We start from the raw sequence: 19,528 nt of genomic DNA, 5'->3' as shown, positions 1-19,528 counted from the left end.
GTCTGATTCAGTAAAAAAAAAAAAACCAAAACAGTTATCGGGAGGGGTCAAGCAGTTGTGCTGTTGAATTTGGAACAAACTGCTGAATGAAACATGATCAGAGATGAAAAACAAAGCAAACCAAAAAAAGAAGAGGCAACTAGGGAATTCCCTGGCGGTCTAGTGGTTAGGATTCCATGCTTTCACCGCCCGGGTTTAATCCCTGGTTGGGGAACTGAGATCCCGTAAGCCGTGTGGCATGGCCAAAAAAAAAAAAAGGAAGGAAAAAATGTATTTTTTTAAAAAGAAGAGGCAACTATTAACTCCAGAAAAAACAAAGAGTTCTTAGGGAATTCCCTGGTGGCCCGTGGTTAAGACTCTGTGCTTCCACTGCAGGGGGCCCAGGTTCGATCCCTGGTTGGGGAACTAAGATCCCGTAAGCTGCACGGCTCCCCCCAAAACAGTTATCAGAGGGACTTCCCTGCTGGCACAGTGGTTAAGAATCCGCCTGCCAGTGCAGGGGACATGGGTTCGAGCCCTGGTCCAGGAAGATCCCACATGCTGCGGAGCAACTAAGCCCGTGCACCACAACTACTGAGCCTGTTGTGCTCTAGAGCCCATGAGCCACAACTACTGAGCCCACGTGCCACAACTACTGAAGCCCGCGAGCCTACAGCCTGTGCTCTGCAACTAGAAAAAAGCCTGCGTGCAGCAACGAAGACCCAAAGCAGCCAAAAAAAAAAGTTATTAGAAAAAAATCATTATACGTCACTATCAGCTCAGCAATCAACAATATCACATAGTTGCAATAATGTAGACTGAATATTAATTTAATAAAAATTACATTTGTGACAGCTGAACTGAGATAGGGGAAGAGCATTAGAAGTGTGAGAGAGTAATAACAGGAAGTACACGGATAATGTCTAGAGGTGATACAGTAAGAATAATCTATATAAACACGTTAGTCAGAACTGCTTGAGGAGGTGAAGGAGTTACCCTGAGAACAGGATGGGGTGAGTGCAGGTAAAAGAAGGTAAGCTGTTTTTGTTAGAAGCTGTGTAATACAACTTGAATTTCTAATCCACTCTCATGTCTAACTTAAAAAAAATAATAAGTAAAAGAACAATCGGGCTTCCCTGCTGGCACAGTGGTTAAGAATCCGCCTGCCAATGCAGGGGACACGGGTTCGAGCCCTGGTCCAGGAAGATCCCACATGCCGTGGAGCAACTAAGCCTATGTGCCACAACTACTGAGCCTGCGCTCTAGAGCCCGCGAGCCACAACTACTGAAGCCCACACGCCTAGAGCCCGTACTCTGCAACAAGAGAAGCCACCACGGTGAGAAGCCTGTGCACCGCAACGAAGAGTAGCCCCTGCTCGCCGCAACTAGAGAAAGCCAGTACACAGCAATGAAGACCCAATGCAGCCTAAAATAAATAAATTTTAAAAAAAAGAACAATCTTTAGGCCATGTTATCTGGCCGTAGTGTAATAAAATCAGAAATTGACCAACAAAAGATAACCTACAAAACCTTAAGCATTTGACACTCTTCTCTAAACAGCACTTGGGACAAAGAGGCATCAGCATCTGAAGGTTATAAAACTACACTATCTGCCACTCTCGGGGACACTGGGGTCAGCTGCCAGGGTGGCCAGGGACACATTCAGAGGGGAGTGATCACCCCTCTCCATACTTTCATTTGCAGGTAAGAAGAATGGACAATTAATGAGTTAATCAACTCAAGATCTTAGAAAATATTAAACCCCTTCCTCCCAGAAGGAGGAAGCAACCTGTAAAAAGTAAAATTTAATGAGCCAGAACACATTTTTAAAAAATCTGATAAATAAAGCCAGTTCTTTGAAAGGACCCATATGGCTACTGTGATGTGGGGGGAAGGAGGAGCCAAACACGCACTTGGCATCACAGGAGAGTCGAGGCAGCACCATGGGTTGGGGAGTGGTGAGGCCAGGGGCGTGAGCAGGAGGGCGGCTGGCCAGCAGGCAGACCCTGGGCTGCAGGACTAACAGCAAGTCTCTGGAAAATGGGTGGTGATGAACCTGCCTTCAATGGCCAGGGTGCCGGCACCCAGGAGCCTCCACAGTCAACTGCGATGCTGTCATTATTAATTATACTGTGAACTGAAAAGGCAATGCTAGTCCAACATCTACACAATTTAATAAAAACAAAAGGTTATTTAGAAGATTCCAGACAAAACACCCCCAAAAGGATTCAGGACTGGAAATATGAATCACAGCCACAAAATGCTTCTTTGGTATTCTAGAATTCTGCATATTCTGTTTTAGAAGCAGAAACGGGTACTAGATGGGAAAAATTTAGAACAAGCAAAGTGTTAATAATCATGTGAACAAGAAAAAAGTCTTTAAAATATATTTTCTTTTAGGTTCCACTAAGTAATTTTCACTGGATATTACCAAGTGAAAAAAAGAGAAGGGCAGAAATGCATATACCACGGCCCGCCTGGTCTGTGCTTGTGTGCAGATCTGAGCGGGCTCCAGGGTAAGGAAGGCATGACCAGGTAGGTGGTTACCGTGGGGATGGCACCTTCAGTCTCCCCCGGCTCCAGCCCCTCACCTGCTGCTCCTTCCCCTCCAGCAATGGACAGTGACCTCTGGGCAGCATGTCTCCTGCACTGCATTCCCATGACCGGGAGGGGGATGGAGAGGAAAGAGCAAGGCCACACTGGCCCACACCAAGGAGGAGACTCAGACCAGAGGGGGCAGGCGGGCGCCGGGAGCCCCCAGCAGGGAGGGTCACCAAGGGCCACTCACAGTGAGAATACTAATGGCACCTGTTTCCCTCACTTTGGAAATGACCACCTTTGCTGGGTCACATGGCGGCCCTGAGAGTCACCTGACCCAGGCTCTTTGTCCTTTCTAAGGACACGACAAGACATGAGATCAAGACCGACACTGCCTAGCAGAGCTCACATTCCAGGGGGTAGCTTGGAGGGCCGGGAAGGGGTCAGTAGGAACAGGCTCCCCGGAAGGGTCTGCAGCCTGGTGAGCTCATAGGACAGGGCAGCCGCGGCTGCCTCTGATTACGGGAATAATTTAATCACAAGAAACTGCTTTATTGGACATGGGGCTGGAGGGAGAACTAGACGAACCATGAATTAAAGTGGAGGATATGAGAACCAGGCGAAGCTTGGAGCCGGGGCCGGTGAGGGTCTGGAAACGGTTTGGTGGCCCTGCTGTGGCCAAGGCAGCTCTGAGACACGAGGCTGGCTAATCGCTTCCTGCAGGCAGGCTCCACTCCAGCACCAATGGGTTTTAATAAAAACTTCCAATTGGGCCAGTAAACCCCTCATTAAGCTGTTTTCAAAGCATGAATTTAAGAGAGGTAAAGGTCACAGGGAGCAGTTAATTTGCAACGGCTGCCGGGAGGTGCTGCTGTGACAGGGGATGTGGGGTCTGGGGGTGCAGGCCGCGTAAACATCTGACCTGCCCTCGACCTGCCTGGAAACAGACTCAACACACAGGAGTGAGGGTGGCCCACTCGGCAAGAGCACAGCAGAGCACGGCACCAAAGGTATGGCGGCAGGTGACAGACCTAAACACGGCCTGTCTGCTCACATCCTGCCCGCAGCCCAGGTTCTCCACGCCGCGCACAGGAGGCGCGGCCCCACTGCACAGCAGCTCCACTGCCAGACACCTACCTGCCTAGGAAGCTGCTCGCCTGCCCCGCCTCCCCGGCCTCACCCGCACAGGCCTCCACAGCCTGGGCGTGTTTATTTTAAAAGCTGCGATCCACTCCGTGCACCTGCCGAGGACCTGGTGTGCTCCCGGCTCACATGGCACACACAATCCGAGTGGTCAGCCCTCACTGTCTCTGTTGTGGTCCTGTGCCCTGACCCTGCAGTTCGAGGCGGGACCCCAACACTTGCCCAGTCCCAAGGAAGACTGTGCACTAGCTGACACTTAGTTTTCACGTTAGGCTAAATCAAATATTCATCCACTGAGCTTCTCAATAAAACCAAGGATCCCTAAATGTCCAATTCTTAGCCTGATGGGCCTGTAGTAAAACAGTAAAACAGTGAACACTTATCCTCAAAAGGAACATCCTGGGCATGGAGCCTTTCGGAATCCTTCCTTAAAATTCCCTCTTCCCCCTCCCTCCCCACCAGAGTTGAGAAATAGGGAAATATGTCCCTTAAGAGAAAACTCCTAAGGAGTGAATCAAATGCACTTATATTGTGCCTGTCAGGACAGCAAGGCTCCTGACAGATGAGTCTCAGGGCTGAAAAGTGGAGACAGGGATGAAGGTGCCTGGAGGTCACCTGCTGGGAGGTCATCTCTGAAGGTCACCTGCCAGGAGGTCACCACCTGGAGGTCACCTGCCAGGAGGTCATCACCCGAAGGTCATCCCCTGGAGGTCACCTGGAGGCACCATCTGCACACACTGAGGTCCCTCAAGATAAAATCAAATCAAAGAAGTTACAAAACACTCACTCCCAAAGCCTCAGGAGCGATGAAAGAAGGAGTGAGGTCTCAGGGAGGAAAGCACCAGCATCCCCATGTCTGTCTGTCTGTCTGTCTGTCTGCCTGGGCGTGAGGGCCCTGGTAGATGGACAAGAGCCGGAGCCGAGGAGACCTCGACCTGGGCTTGGCCAGCGTGCATCACCCATCCTCCAGTGGGTCGGCCTGTCCTTCTGGCGCTCTTGCCTGCCCAGGCCTGGGAGGGGCCTGCCTCTGAGCGTGGACTCTGCAGAAGCACTTGGAGGGAATCACAGGTCGGCCCGGAGAAAACGACTGAGGTGACCCTTCACTCACCCTGACCTGAGCACATGCGGGCAGAGGGGAGTCCCTTCCTGGAGCCTCCCTCCCTATGGCCCCGCCTGGAGCCCCACAGGGCTCAGCCTTGGGCCAAGAGCAGCCTGGTCCTGGGGGAAAAGACCAGAAAGCCCTTCCTGGAAGCTGCAGCTAAGCCGGGCCTGCCAGATTCCTGCATGGTTTTCAAATGCACAGGGACCAGCATGAAGTTCGAAAAAGGCTCCCAGCCCCAAGCTCACAAATATCAAAAAGCAGAGGGAGACGCAAGAGGGAAGGGATATGGGAACAGATGTATATGTATAACTGATTCACTTGGTTAAAAAGCAGAAACTAACACACCATTGTAAAGCAATTATACTCCAATAAAGTTGTAAAAAAAAAAAAAAAAAGCACATTTCCTGCAGGGGAGCAGGAAACAGGCCGCACTTACAGGGCACAGAACTTTAGACCTATTTTTTGAAGTAAAAGTTGCAACACTAGTGGCCTCCAAAGTGCACAGCAGAGTGCATGGTGGTGGGCACCGCGGTCTCCTGTGTTCACACGGCCTCTCCTCACCCAGAGTCCCCTCGAACAGAACTGAAAACAAATACTATGCACTGCTTTGCCTCTTGTTGATGTAGTAACTGTGAGACAGTCAAGGTATCCTGTCTCCAGCCCCTGGTCTAGGCCACAAGCTCCAAGTCACCCGTCATACCTGTCACAGGAGGCCCTGCACTGCTGGTAAGGGAATGACCTTTAAGGAATGAAGCACGAAGACAGTGACCTCTGATGCAGGGGGCATGTGCCTCAGAGGCCAGGTGGAGACGGTGAGGGGGGCAGCCCTGGACCCCGACTGCCTACTGTGCATGGAGGGAGAGGTCAGCGTGGGAGCAGGAGGGGCGGGAGGGCACTGGGCTCCCATTCCACCCGACATGGATCTTGGTGCCCCGGGGAACCCCTGCTTCTGCTCCCTGACCCCGGGAGGACCCTTGAGACGCGTCAACCGATGAACCCGCTATGTCCCCAGGGCCGCCCAGAGGCCTCGGGGTCGAGACCAGCCTCGCGCTCAGCCTGCCTGATCACTCTCGGCCACATGCCCAGAGCCCTGTGCCTCTGCTGGCTCGGGAGCCTCTGGGGCGGCGCTGCCCACAGAGCACGGGTGGGACCTGAAGTCTCCCCGCAGAGAACCAAGCAAAACCCGAGCCTGTGGGGCACCCAGGAAACTTGCACTTCATGGGGTGTCCCCAGGGACGGCTGGGAGTGGAGAGCAGGCCTGCAGGACACTGCAGTCCTCATGCCACAAGCCCCTCCGTCACCAGAAGGGTACAACCAATGACAGTGTCCTGGGACACCCCGCTGGGTGCCCATCACCAGTATGAAAATAGATGTCAGCACATGAGGGCATGACAGATGGAGGCATGACAGTATCATCAGTCCCCCATCTGGTGGAAGGCCGTGGGTGAGGGTGCAGGTCAAGGGCAAATGGGTTATCAGAGAGAGACGGTGCAACCACAGAGAACGAGAGACGCCAGCACGAGAAGCCAGGACACGAGCAAAGATACATACCCCAGATTACTTCTAACATGGTAGGCTATCCTAAGTGTCTGCCACTTACCAAATGAATACCTGAAAGACAGAAGGGGAAGAATGTATTAATTTAGGACGGCTTTACCAAAAACTTCTAATTTAAGCATCATTTCGCCCCACTAAAGATAACACAGTGTCTCCAAACAGAACGGGGACAAGTTACAGAGGTCACCCACCACATTACTAAGGCACAAGGAAAAAGTGAGGGGAGACATGCACTCAGGTGACAGAGTAGAGGGGCATCTGAGGGGATACCTGCACTCTGGTGACTGAGTGGAGGAGACCTGTACTTGGGTGTCTGAGTGGAGGTGAAGGTTAGGGGAAAAGCCACCTCAGGTGTAAGAGTAGAGGTGAAGCTAAGGGGTGACCTATCCTGAGGAGTCTGAGTGGAGATGAAGCTGAGGGGAGACCTAGTCTCAGATGTTTGAGTGACATGAAGGTGCAGGGAGACCTGCCCTCAGGTGTCTGAGTGAAGGTGAAGGTGAGGGGAGACCTGACCTGAGGTTTCTGAGTGGAGATGAGGGTGAGAAGAGACCTGTCCTGAGGTATCTGAGTGGATATGAAGGTGAGCGGAAACCTGCCATCAGGTGACACGGTGGAGAGAAAGCTAAGGGGAGATACACCCTCAGGTTTCCAGGTGGAGGTGAAGGTGACGGAGACCTTCCCTCTAAGGTCTAAGTGGAGGTAAAGGTGAGGGGAGACCCTCCCACAGGTGTCTGAGTGGATGTGAAAATGAGGGTAGACCTGTGCAGGGGTGTGGGAGTGGAGGTGAAGCTGAGGGAAGACCTGTCCTCAGGTCCCTGAGTGGAGGTAAAGCTGAGGGGAGACCTGCATTCAGGTGTCTGAGTGGAGGTGAAGCTAAATTGGAGACCTGTCCTGAGGTGTCTATGTAGAGGTGAAGAAGAGGGGAGATATGCACTGAGGTTTCTGAGTGGAGGTGAAGCTGAGGGGGCACCTGCTGTCAGGCGTCTGAGTGGAGATAAAAATGAGGGGAGACCAGCCATCAGCTCTCTGAGTGGAGGTGAAGCTGAAGGGAGTCCTGCCCTCAAGTGTCTGAGTAAAGATGAAGTTGAGGGGAGACATGCTCTGAGGTGTGAGTGGAGGTGAAGCTGAGGGGAGACCTGTCCTAGTTTACTGAACTTGGGGTGCACACCTTAGGTACCCAGGTAACTGTCACTGACAGGAGTGTTTCCTATTTGCCCCATTGTACAATCACACTACAGGGCCACGCCCACAACAGGGTATCAATAAACATGTTTGGAGGGGCTTCCCTGGTGGCGCACTGGTTGAGAATCTGCCTGCCAATGCAGGGGACATGGGTTTGAGCCCTGGTCTGGGAAGATCCCACATGCCGCGGAGCAACTAGGCCCGTGAGCCACAACTACTGAGCCTGCGCATCTGGAGCCTGTGCTCCGCAACGAGAGGCCGCGACAGTGAGAGGCCCGTGCACTGTGATGAAGAGTAGCCCCCGCTCCCCGCAACTAGAGAAAGCCCTCGCACAGAAATGAAGACCCAACACACCCAAAAAAATAAATAAATACATTTATTAAAAAAAAAAAAAACATGTTTGGAAAAGTAAATGGAATACTGTTCACCCTTGAACAATTTGGCATTTAGGCGGGCTATTACTTCTGCAGTGGAGGTTTTTTTTAGATCGGCCCTCTCACTGCAGGTTGAGTGGTTTTCTCATAGGTTTTAGTGAGAAACCTGTGTAGAAGTGGACTCAATGCAATTCTGACCCATGTATTCACAGGTCAACTGTACTTGGTTTTACTGCAGTAAATAATTTCTTTCAAACACCATGAAAATGTCCTACCCTAGAATCTTTAATTTCAAAGGACACCCCATTACCACGAGCACAGGTTATTAGAAAAGCAACCCTAAATGGAGGATGTGTCAGACATGCCTTCTCTGTGGAATCTGAGGGAGTTGGGGGTCTTCGCCCACAAGGGCTTCCAGGACGCACCCCTGGGGAGCACAAACATGTGTATGGACCCCAGGTCATGGAAAGGAACCCCACAATGTAACACAAGTGGCCCTGGCTGGGATCGCAGTGGCTCCAGAACACATTCCTCACACCTGTGGATCCTCTGCCCGTCACTCTGCCCAAGTTAACGCAACACCCAGCAGGAGGACCCCAGAATACAAGGGACACAACTGTCTCTAACTGACTCTGCAAGTGATCATGAGTGAAAGGAGCAAGGCAGCAGTCCCAGCTACACTGTGGATGAGCCATGCAGCGCCTCCTCGGTGACGGCAGCTGCACATGGAGGCCGCATGGGGTGACTCCATCTGTGTGAAGCAGCCGGAGCAGGCATGTCCGCACAGACAGGAAGCAAGAGCGGGTGCCAGGGGGTGAGGACGCAGGCCCAGGCTGATGAAATGTTTTAGAGGCAGATGGTGACTGTTCTTGCACGTGTTAAATGGTTACATTTTATGGTTTGTAAATAAAGATGTTAAAAAAAAAAAAGTTGTCTGATTAAGGAGGTGTGAATGAAACAATAGGAAGTCTGAGATTTGCTGGAAGCCCCCAGTGAGGGGAGGGAAGGGCAGGGTGTGGGGGCGCGAGGAGGCCCCCCGACTGCCTGTTTCCCACACGAAGCAATTTCCCACCTGAGAAGACAGGACACAGACACTGCAGGCCGGGCAATAAAGAACATGGTGAGGCCAGGGCCCTTCCTCACTGAGTAGGGGCGTTTTAACAATCCCACCCAGAGAGATGCTGGCTTCCTACAGGGAAAGCAGCACGGAGGAGTGAGGACAGAACAAGCACAGAACACGGGCCTGAGCGCTCTGCGTGACTCCCTCTGCTTCTGAGCAGGATTCTGAGTTTCCATAATAAAAACCTATAAACAGCCAGCGCACACACTGGCTAATGCGAGAAATAAGCTTACCCAGTAAATTCTCCCAATAAATAACCTTGGTGAGCAGAGAAAAGGGAAGGGGCTGACTTTTAAAACCTCACAAACAATGGACGTTTTACATTTTCATCAGAACCAACTGGAAGAGACTGAAAGCTAACAGGACAGAGGTGGCCTGGCCCAGCTCCCACCCACCGCCTGGCCACCAGAACAGTGTCCCCGTGGACACTGGCGACGGGCTTGTGGCATCACTGCTGTCAAATTTGCTGAGGGCATTTGGAAATGCGTTCTCTCCTAACTTCACCTGTTTTGAATTTTAAATTTCAAGGCTGCTTGATATAAGATTTTAAAATACAGGCAGTTATATCTAATTACATGAAAAGTTTAAAAGTATTCATTAGACTTTTACAGCTTTTATTATATTTTTAACAGCTGGAACTTATTTTAGAAGAGATGGCCGTCCATGGAACTACTTTGGGGGATGGTCTGTTGTTTTGTTCTTTAAAGAAACTCAAGTCCTCCCTGGTCTAAGAGTTCCAGATTTTGCTCCCAAATGGTCTGTATTAACACCTTACCTCCAACTGTCTGTTAGCAACAGGCCTTCCCCCCATCAGAGGTGGCCCACAGCCCACCGACCACTCATCTCCACAGGAAGGAAGCCACAGAACCAAGAAGGGAGGGGTGTGTGTGCCGGGCCTCCTCACGCCCATGTCTGCAGCCCTCGGCCTTGAGCCACCCCAGTGACCTCTATGCGAGGCTCCTGTTTTACAGAAAGCCTCTGATTAGAAAACTAAAGCAGTTCCCAGCGATTTTTCACTTTGTAAGAAGGCATCATGGATAAATATTTTATTTTTATTTTTTAAATTTTTAAAAAAGATGTATTTATTTTATTTATTTATTTTTGGCTGTGTTGGGTCTTTGTTGCTGTGCACGGGCTTTCTCTAGTTGCAGTGAGCATTTGTTGCGGTGCACGGGCTTCTCATTGCAGTGGCTTCTCTTGTTGCAGAGCACGGGCTCTAGGTGACCAGGCTTCAGGAGTTGTGGCTCACGGGCTCTGGAACGCAGGCTCAGTAGTTGTGGCGCACAGGCTTAACTGTTCCGCAGCATGGGGGAATCTTCCCGGACCAGGGCTCGAACCCGTGTCCCCTGCAGTGGCAGGCGGATTCTTAACCACTGCGCCACCAGGGAAGCGCTGGATAAATATTTTAGATTGCTCTCCCCTGGCTGTGGAGGGGCAGCTGTGAATCTGTAGAATTCTCCCACTTTCTTGCCTGGCACAGAGTGCTTCTCGAAGGCCCATTCGGGAAGCAGGTGGATGGGAATTCATGATAAAGCATGTTCTTCCAAGCCGTGCCCATGAGTGCCACGTGGAGACGGCTGAACAGAAGCAGGGCAGGACAGAAAGGCCAGAGGGGGTGAAGCAGCGGCCTGACCGATGCAGCCAATGGGTGACTGCCCCCCCCCCAACTCAGTCCAGGAACACGGTCTGTCCTGGGACCCGCCACGTCTTGGCACTGTCTGAGAGAGCAGAGAAGGCCCGTGTCAGGGTCTGATGACCGTGGGCAGCGGTGAGCCACTCCTTTGACAAGGACATGGGGCTTCCCCGGGGACAGGGCCCTGCTGCACGGCCACACGGCGGAATCGGCACCATGCTGCTGCCTGGACCTCGCAAAGCCGTAGCAGGAATTCATTTCTACACGTCAAATCTATCTACACCCGTAAAAGCACCTGGGGCTACGGGCAGGGGCAGCCATTGACATCAACTGCGTTTAAGGCCAAAATAAAGTTTTCATCCTCAACAGTCCGAAGGCGGCCGCTATGCAGGGGTCCCTCCGCACCTCTGCAGCCCTCGGGCATCTGCTGTCGGCACTCTTTGAAGTTGATACTCTGTCCCTTCTGCCAGAGGAAAGTGCCAAGGCGGCTTCCTCTGCAGGAAGGGACCTCCGGAGCCCCCGACCTCGCTCCAAGTTTCTAGAGATAATCCTTTCTTCTTTGTGGGGGCCGGGAAGGTGGGAAGAGGAAAGGACGGCCACACGGCCATCCTTAAGAGCAACAAAGAAGCCCTTTAGGATTCCTGCCAAAGCAAAGCACAGATAACAGAACCAGAAATCCAACTTTTTGGGAAAGTTGATACTAACTGAAGAAACTGGAGAAGAAGGGACAACTCGGGCTTCCGATGCCGTTTGAGCAGGACAGCACTGGGCCGGTCCATCTTCCGTGAGGTCACTCACATTTCACGCAACAACAGTCACTGAGCTCTGGCTCTGTCTCTCTTCAGTGTCACTGACCCCAAGATGTTTCAATGCCTAGAGCAAGAGGACGGGCCCCCAGGGCACCAATAAACATGCTCCAGTCCACGGCGACTTGGCCAATGACTGAGTAAACAGGGATGCCAGAGAGACCCGTGGGGAAGAGCCCACGTCACCGTGTCTGTGCCCCCCTTGAGGAGGGGCTGACACCACCACCCCCTCCGTGTGTGGTCTGTGCTGTGATGACCTCCAATGAAGACACGGTGGAGACTTGGGACAGTGGAGACGCCTGATAGGCATGACCCTGGCCAGAGGTCAGGGCAACGTCAGCAGACAGATCATGCTGAGGGCAGGGACTCCTGATCCGACGTGTCGACAACAGCACTTTACCTCTGGTCTTCCTCTCAAACCCATCACCGCATCAACAATGAGAAAAACATCAGACAAATCCCGCCGGAGGGACATACTACAAAACCCCTGACCAGTCCTCCTCAACACCGTCTAGGCATCCAGAACAGGGGCGTCTGAGCCACGGTCCTAGGCCAGGGGGGCCCAAGGAGATGCGGCAACCAGATGTCTGTGGGGCCTGGATGGGGTCCCGGGATGGGAAGGACTGAGAAGAGGTGAATGAACAACAGTGTCAACACTGGCTTGTTAAGTGTGACAAATGCACCGTCTAGTGTAGAGGATAATAACGGGAAACTGGGAGTGGGGCACACAGGAACTCCGCACTGCTTCTGCAGTAATTCAGTAGGTCTCAAACTCTTCTAAAAATGAAGTCTGTGAAATTAAGAAAAGTCGAGGTAGCTGGGCAGCAACAACATCTGCACCTGTCAGGAGAGCTGCCTCCAACCCCGCAAACAGAACGCACAGAACGGCCGTCACCTCGAGGCCAGCCCAGCTCCCCTCCTGTGAGTGCATGCAACACCCGGGGGCTCTGGCAATGGCCAAGGTAGGTGAACTCAAGTTCTGGCTAGAACAGGACAGACTCGCCCTGCACCTGATGTGCCTGGCCCAAAGCTCCTTGCTGCAGACCCAGCGCCTGGCCACCCCCCACCCCATCTTGCCTGCCAGAGCTGCACCCTCTGCCAGCAAGGCCTCCTCTGTGAAACCCAGACACGGAACCAAGCGTGTCATGGAGCTGGCCCTGGCTGTCTGCCCTTCGGGGACGACTATGACTCCTGCTGTCACCCAGTCCCCGGGCACCATTAAATCAGAACCTACTCCCGCCACGCTTGATCGAGACTCTGGGGGGCTGTGTGTGATCCCAAAGCCATGCGGCACGGCCATACCTGTGTCCTTGGAAACTCTGGGCTCCCCCGGGCCGGCCCTGCACCTCTCCTGAGGGACCTGCTGGCCTGGTGGGCTTCTTACTGCCCGCTCTCAGGGGCAGCACTGTCCTCAGGGAGGCCCCCAAATGTCCAGCCCCCGGGCGCCAAGCCTGTGCCTTGCTTCCTGTCTTGAAGAACCGTCTGGCGTCGTTTCCTTCCCATGTCCAGAAGACACGACAGGTGTCAGGAAGGTGCACCCCTGCTGCCTGCTGCACCCTCTCTCAGAGCTTCTCAACCAACCCAAACAGAACAGAACCAGAGCCGACGGAAACGCCACGACGGCAGTGCCTCTGCTCCTCCTTCTCCTCCCTCCGGCCAGCGAAGTCCAAGGACTCCCTCACCCACCCCATAGCTCCAACCCGCCTGGCCCGCTTTGTGAGTCTGTGGCACCTTGACCCTACGAGGTCCCCTCTAAGGGCCGTGGGAGTCATTCCCTTCGGGCCGTGGGAGTCGTTCCCATTCCCTGAAAGGAGGCTGACAGCAGCCCTGGTCTAGAGGCAACAGGGCCCAGCTTCCAAGGCCTGAAAACCCAAAACCATGCCTGCCCTGCTCTTCAAGACGAGGTGGGGCAGGTGGGGAGGGTGGTTGTGGTCCTCCCCTTAGATCTGCCCACATGTAAAAGTACCGCCTTCTAACTGCCAGGCCTGGAACAGCAGAAACCCAGAGGAAGCTGGCACATGTGTCCCTGACAAACCACAGGGCGTGAGGAGCAGAGCTGACAGCTACTATGGACTCAGGGCCACACTGGTGCTGGCCGCAGAGGAAGGTTCCGGAGGTACCCTGCAGGTGAAATCAGGAGGATGTGGAGGTTGGTGAAACACGAGGGAAGCAGGAAGAGTCACGAACAAGTCCCAGGTCTCCCCAGGGTCCCACCTGGGGGACAGGCCAAGTGTGGACATGCTGATTTGTGGAGCTGGGGACACAGCTAAGGCAACAACACAGCCCAGGTGTCTATGGGGCCGGGGTTGGGTTTCAGCGTGGCCATGGCTGGCCCCAAGCCTGCCCATGCACTGTGCCGCCTGCAGGGTGCAGCTCCAGGAGAGGACCCCAGAGAGCCGGACCCTCATCCAGGGGCACACCACCCCAGCTGGCCCTGTCTTGGTTCCCTTGTTCCTGCTGCAAGGTGGGAACACTGCGATCCTGCTCTCCTTCCTGCCACCACTAGACAAGCAGTTGATAACACCAGTCTTTTCTGGCTCCTCTGAAAGTAGCGCTTCCCGAGTCTGAGGACCTGGGTCATCACCCTACAAAGCACCAACTGTATGACTAAAGCCACTCTCCCCAAAACCAAGATCTCTGACCACTGCCGCCATGAAGTGGATTCATCAGGTTCCTGCTAGCCTCACCGCGCATGTACTACTAGGACCATGTCAGGAGGGCGGGAGAAGGGCGGGCACGATCCCAGGATCCCAGGACGAGCAGGCTGTCTGGAAGGCTGCCTGACTCGACGTGGGGCCCCACCAGCCTCACTTGGCAGCAACGCTGCATCCCACGTCTGCTGAGGATGTTCATTTCCAACGCTGGGACTTCATCACAGATGCCAGTTGGGGTCAGCAGGAGCAGAGGGGACACCCACTTAAGAGAAGGGAGTGAGCAAGGCTTCAAGTGAAGCAGCGGCCATAGTGCACACAAGCCAGGCTGGGCAGGCGCCGAGCCACCACCACGGGACCCCAGGGCAGGGGCCTCGGTGCCGGCCAAGATGTGCCCCGTGCACCTGCCTGGTGCCTCCTCGCCCCATGGGGGCTTCCTGTCCCCACTGCAGGCCACCAGCTGGATGACACTTGAAAGACATCCAATCAACAGTGTCCATTATCTGAGGATCTCACCTCAAACAGATATCCTTTTCCCTCAACTTAGAATAAATGGGACGTGAAAGAACAGAGTGTGTCTAACTCTCATGCTGGGGCATCAAGAAAAGGAAAGTCCAATTTCCATTTAAGGGGTCCTCACTCTCCCAGTAAGTTTCCAGCATCACTCTGACAACCTGGAAACTATCATCCATCAGGGAGCCCCGAGTCAAGGTGACCTGAGACACCTTCCAGATCGAGGGGCCTGCCCAGCCTCGCCTGGGGCCCCACAGGTGGGCCACAGCAAGCAGCCTGCAGTTCAGCTGGGAACACAGATGTTCGGCATCAAGAACGCGGTAAATAATCCACTGGTCTCCACTGACAGGTTTTTTTGTTTGTTTGTTTTTACATTTTTCACCTAAAACATCTCATGTGTCATTTTTTTAAAAAATAAATTTATTTATTTTATCTTTGGCTGTGTTGGGTCTTTGTTGCTGCGGATGGGCTTTCTCTAGTTGCAGTGAGTTGGGGTTACTCTTCATTGCAGTGTGTGGGCTTCTCACTGCAGTGGCTTCTCTTGTTGTGGAGCACAGGCTCTAGGTGCGCGTGCTTCAGTAGTTGTGGCTCGTGGACTCTAGAGTGCAGGCTCAGTAGTTGTGGCGCATGGGCTTAACTGCTCCGCGGCATGTGGGATCTTCCCAGACCAGGGCTCGAACCCATGTCCTCTGCATTGGCAGGTGGATTCTTAACCACTGTGCCACCAGAGAAGCCCTCATGTGTCATTTCTGAGAAAACAGTTTTATTTTATTTTCCTTGGGTGAGCTTAAATTAATTCAAATCACATTTTAAAACACATCCAAGTGGAAGGGAGCAGAACATCTTTTCCACCGAAAAAATACAAGACTCTATTTTTGGCCACGTGTACTCAGACCAGTTTTCAAAAATCTTCCTGACCAACACATTCTAGATGTGACTAGAAATTACTGCTTAAAATTGACAGTGGAGGGGCTTTCTTGGTGGCATGGTGCTTGAGAATCTGCATGCCAATGCAGGGGACACGGGTTCGAGCCCTGGTCTGGGAAGATCCCACATGCTGCCAAGCAAGTAAGCCCGTGCGCCACAACTACTGAGCCTGTGCTCTAGAGCACACGAGCACAACTACTGAAGTTCGCATGCGTAGAGCTCGTGCTCCACAACAAGAGAAGCCACTGCAGTGAGAAGCCCATGCACCACAACGAAGAGTAGCCCACACTCGCCGCAACTAAAGAAAGCCCGTGCACAGAAACAAAGACCCAACACAGCCAAAAAAAAAAAAAAAAAAAAAAATTATTAAAAAAACAAAACAAAACTGACAGTGGAGGGACTTCCCTGGTGGCGTGGTGGTTAAGAATCTGCCTGCCGACGCATGGTACACAGGTTCGATCCCTGGTCTGGGAGGATTCCGCATGCCGCAGAGCAACTAAGCCCATGCGCCATAACTACTGAGCCTGCGCTCTAAAGCTCGTGAGCCACAACTACAGAGCTCGCGTGCCACAACCACTGAAGCCCATGCACCCTAGAGCCCATGTGCCGCAACTACTGAAGCCCGCATGCCTAAAGCCACTGCAATGAGAAGCCCGCGCACTGCAACAAAGAATAGCCCCTGCTCGCCACCACTAGTGAAAGCCCACAAGCAGCAACGAAGACCCAACGCAGCCAAAAATAAATTTAAAAAAAAGAAAAAAAACCCAAACTGACAGTGGATACGATTTTCCCGGTTGCTGGGCGAGGTACAGTACGGCCCGAGCCCCGTGTTACAGACAGGTGCGTCCTCTGAGCAGCACACTGGAGCCGGGCATTGCGCTCCCCACCTCTGTAACTCCAGCTGTTAAAACAGGGCAAACGTACCCAGAATTCTCCCTCCTCTGACATGCGCTGAATCACACGTGCCAAGAAACAGCAGGCTTTTAGACATCACAGACAACCCCAGCCAGAGTCCTTTTGTGCTGTAAACATCCACTGACCAGAGAGACTAGAGGCGGACAGTGAATGCCTGTGGCTGCCGAGGAGGTCAGACAGCTCGAGGTGGCAGCACCCGTGAATCCCAGGTGGGGAGGAGCAGACAGGAATGAAGGACGCTTCCCTCGCCTCACAGCTGCCTGACAGGCACGAGGCACATTCCACCTACCGGGAGCCAGCCCCTATTTCCACCCTCACTGCTTGGGCCTTCAGAAAAGAAAATGCCATAAATCAGATGTAAATATCATTTGTCTAGGAACCCACACAGTTTCTGTATGGAACTGGACACAGGATGCACCACCACAGTACGATGTTGCCACCCACTTGGTGACCCCTGCAAAACCTGGTAACTGACGCCCATCACTGTTCCTTCTGATCCACGCAGCCCACGCCACAACACCAGGGCATTGAAGTTTCCCAAAGTCTCTGAATAAATTCTGGCTCTGACTACCAGGGTGCTGGCTGGTCAACAGTTCAATATCAACATGAAGGCCCCGGGAGCAGGAAGGGGAGCCAGGGTGACTGAGACATCAGCCTTCTTTTCCGTAGACTGGATGGGGAGAGGTGCCTTCAGCTCACACACTGAGTGTCACTCACACTTGCTTGGGGACCAGGGCCAGATGACAGGAGCTGGGAGGGGACCTCTGATGGCTCACGAGCTGAGTGATTGACACTGAAGGAGTCTGGCGTCTGGGTTAAAACCCATTCATGTCATGGTCCAGGACCTAGCCAGCCCCTTTGACCTGGGCCAGCAGCCAAGAATGTCAGGCCACTGAATGAACCTTTCCTCCCAGAAAACAAAGGCTCCGGTGGGAACATGGCAGGAGGAGCCCCAGAGGTGCTTAACCTCTTGCTCCTCTACACAGACACCACCCCTCCTCCACTTCCTGCTCATCCACGCAGACACCACCCCCTTGTCTACTTCCTCCACGTCTATACAGACACCTGCCCTGACCCCAGAGCTTTCTCTCAAGGCTTCACCTTCTCTTACAGAGCCCTCTGTGCTTCCTCTGGTAGGTGATTCTTCCCCAGGGCCGGAGCCCAGAACTTGAAGAAGAGTGGCACCCCCTCCTCCACTGTCAAACATGGCACAGCACTTCATGGCCCTCCATTTTCCTCCAAGCCTATCCAAGCCACACGCTGCACTGATGCCCCCGTCCGTGTTCCCATGTGACTCTCCCTCCATGGAGCCCAATGCTGCCTCTGACCTGGCTGGCACTGGAGCCTATTCCCCCCAGCAGGGCTGGCCTGAACTGTGACCACTGGCACCAGTTCCTCTTGAACAAGGAAGGAGCAGGTGGGGGCAGGAGCAGAGGTGTAAGCCCCCAAATCAAGCCCCACCACTAGAGCGTTCCCAGCAGCCCACCCAGCAGCTTCCACTTCCGTCTCACAGCCCCCCAGGACAAGAGGCTGGCAATGCTATCTCAGGTGTGGCCATGACACTCCCAACAGAATCGCAATTACACCCAAATAAGGAAGCTCCTGGATTTGGGTTGAATGCGACCAGCAGGGTCTACCACAGCCTAATTAAAAGGGTGATATTTTCCAAATTAACGTAAGAAGTAAGCTCACTTGCTTGCTCCTGTTACCAGGAGGCCTTGTTGGGCTCTGAGGGGTAACACCCCTAGAACCCTGAGTTACCACGCGCCTGCATTACAGGTGCCCCGTCCTTCCCTCTTACCAGATCTGCCCCACATTGACCAGGGACATGTAGAGGATCCAGAGAGCAGCCATGAGAACCATATTGGCACAGCCGGAGACCAGGATGAAAGAGGAGATGCCCAGCCCGAGAAGAGCCAGCACGTCCAGGTTGAAGTCCATGTGAGACCAGTCCAGCAGCCAGAGGACAGTGGGGGCGTAGCTCACGGTCTCCCAGCTGACTTGCCCACGGAAGTGCTGCTGCACACTCCTCAGGTACACTCTGCAGGGCAGCAGTCCCCTGTCTCCAATCAGCTGCTTGTTCTGATGGAAGGCCACCAAGAATGCCACAACTGGAAGGAAAAGAAGACAAAAGGAACATGAACAAGAACACAGCCTTCTGTAGATACTTTTCAGATGTGCAGGGCCTTGGCTAGGCAAGAAGATGAGGCAGAGTCTGACCAGTGGTTTGGAATCAAAGCGTGGACTCAAGGGGTCTGAGTATTTCACAAAATCTTGGGAGAGATACTAGAAGATCCAACCTGGAGAAGTCACAATGTATGTGTATGTACACGTAGCTATGTGTGTTGTATTAACTTATACACAATGTATACGTGTATATAAAATAGACACACATTTATATAAAATATGTGCCTGATTACATAAAATGGTTAGTTAACTATCCCAGAATGAACTTTGCTTAAAGAAAATTTACAGTAAAACACTCATGTTAGAAAAATAGAAAGGCCTCAAATCTAAACTTCTACTTTAAGAAATCAGAAAAAAGAGTAAATTATATACAAAACAAGCATCAGAAAAGACATTTTTAAAAAGAGGTGAAATCAATGAAATTGAGAACAGGGAAAAAATAGAGAAAATCAATAAAACCAAAAGTTGGTTCTTCAATAAAATCAATATAATTGTTAGAACTCTAGTCAGACTAACCAAGGAAAGGAAAGAAGACACCAATATCTGGGATCAAAAAAGAACACTGCTACAGATCCCACAGGTGTAAAAAGATAATACAGGAATACTATACATCTCTCTAAGATCTTAAGTTTGACAACTTAGATGAAATAGGAGAATTAGTTGAAAGACGCAAACTACCAAAACTCACAAAAGATAATACATCACAACCAGCCAACTTCATCTCAGAAATGCAAGGCTGGTTCAACCCTCAAAAAACTATCCATGGGCGGAGATCACCTTCTTCCCCACAGATACATCAGAAATACATCTACACGTGGAACAAATCCTACAGAACACCCACTGAACACTGACAGAAGACCTCAGACCTCCCAAAAGGCAAGAAACTCCCCACGTACCTGGG

At 52.4% G+C, this 19,528-nt stretch overlaps 1 protein-coding gene across 2 annotated transcripts in view; it reads right to left on the bottom strand.

The window, feature by feature from the left end:
- Window positions 1–19,528, bottom strand: part of LMF1 (lipase maturation factor 1) — a 90,487-nt gene that overhangs the window by 53,300 nt on the left and 17,659 nt on the right. The window contains exon 2 of one of the 2 annotated variants that reach the window (XM_082644910.1): window positions 18,242–18,551. In XM_082644910.1, coding sequence (XP_082501036.1) covers window positions 18,242–18,551 — 310 coding nt within the window. Of the gene's footprint in view, window positions 1–18,241; window positions 18,552–19,528 lie in introns of those variants that run through there. The other variant, XM_082644909.1, reaches the window with a different exon arrangement.

Source organism: Mesoplodon mirus (assembly GCF_964341445.2).
Source record: "Mesoplodon mirus genome assembly, chromosome: 15".
NCBI lineage: Eukaryota > Metazoa > Chordata > Mammalia > Artiodactyla > Ziphiidae > Mesoplodon > Mesoplodon mirus.
This window is presented reverse-complemented; position numbering and strand designations above follow the sequence as displayed.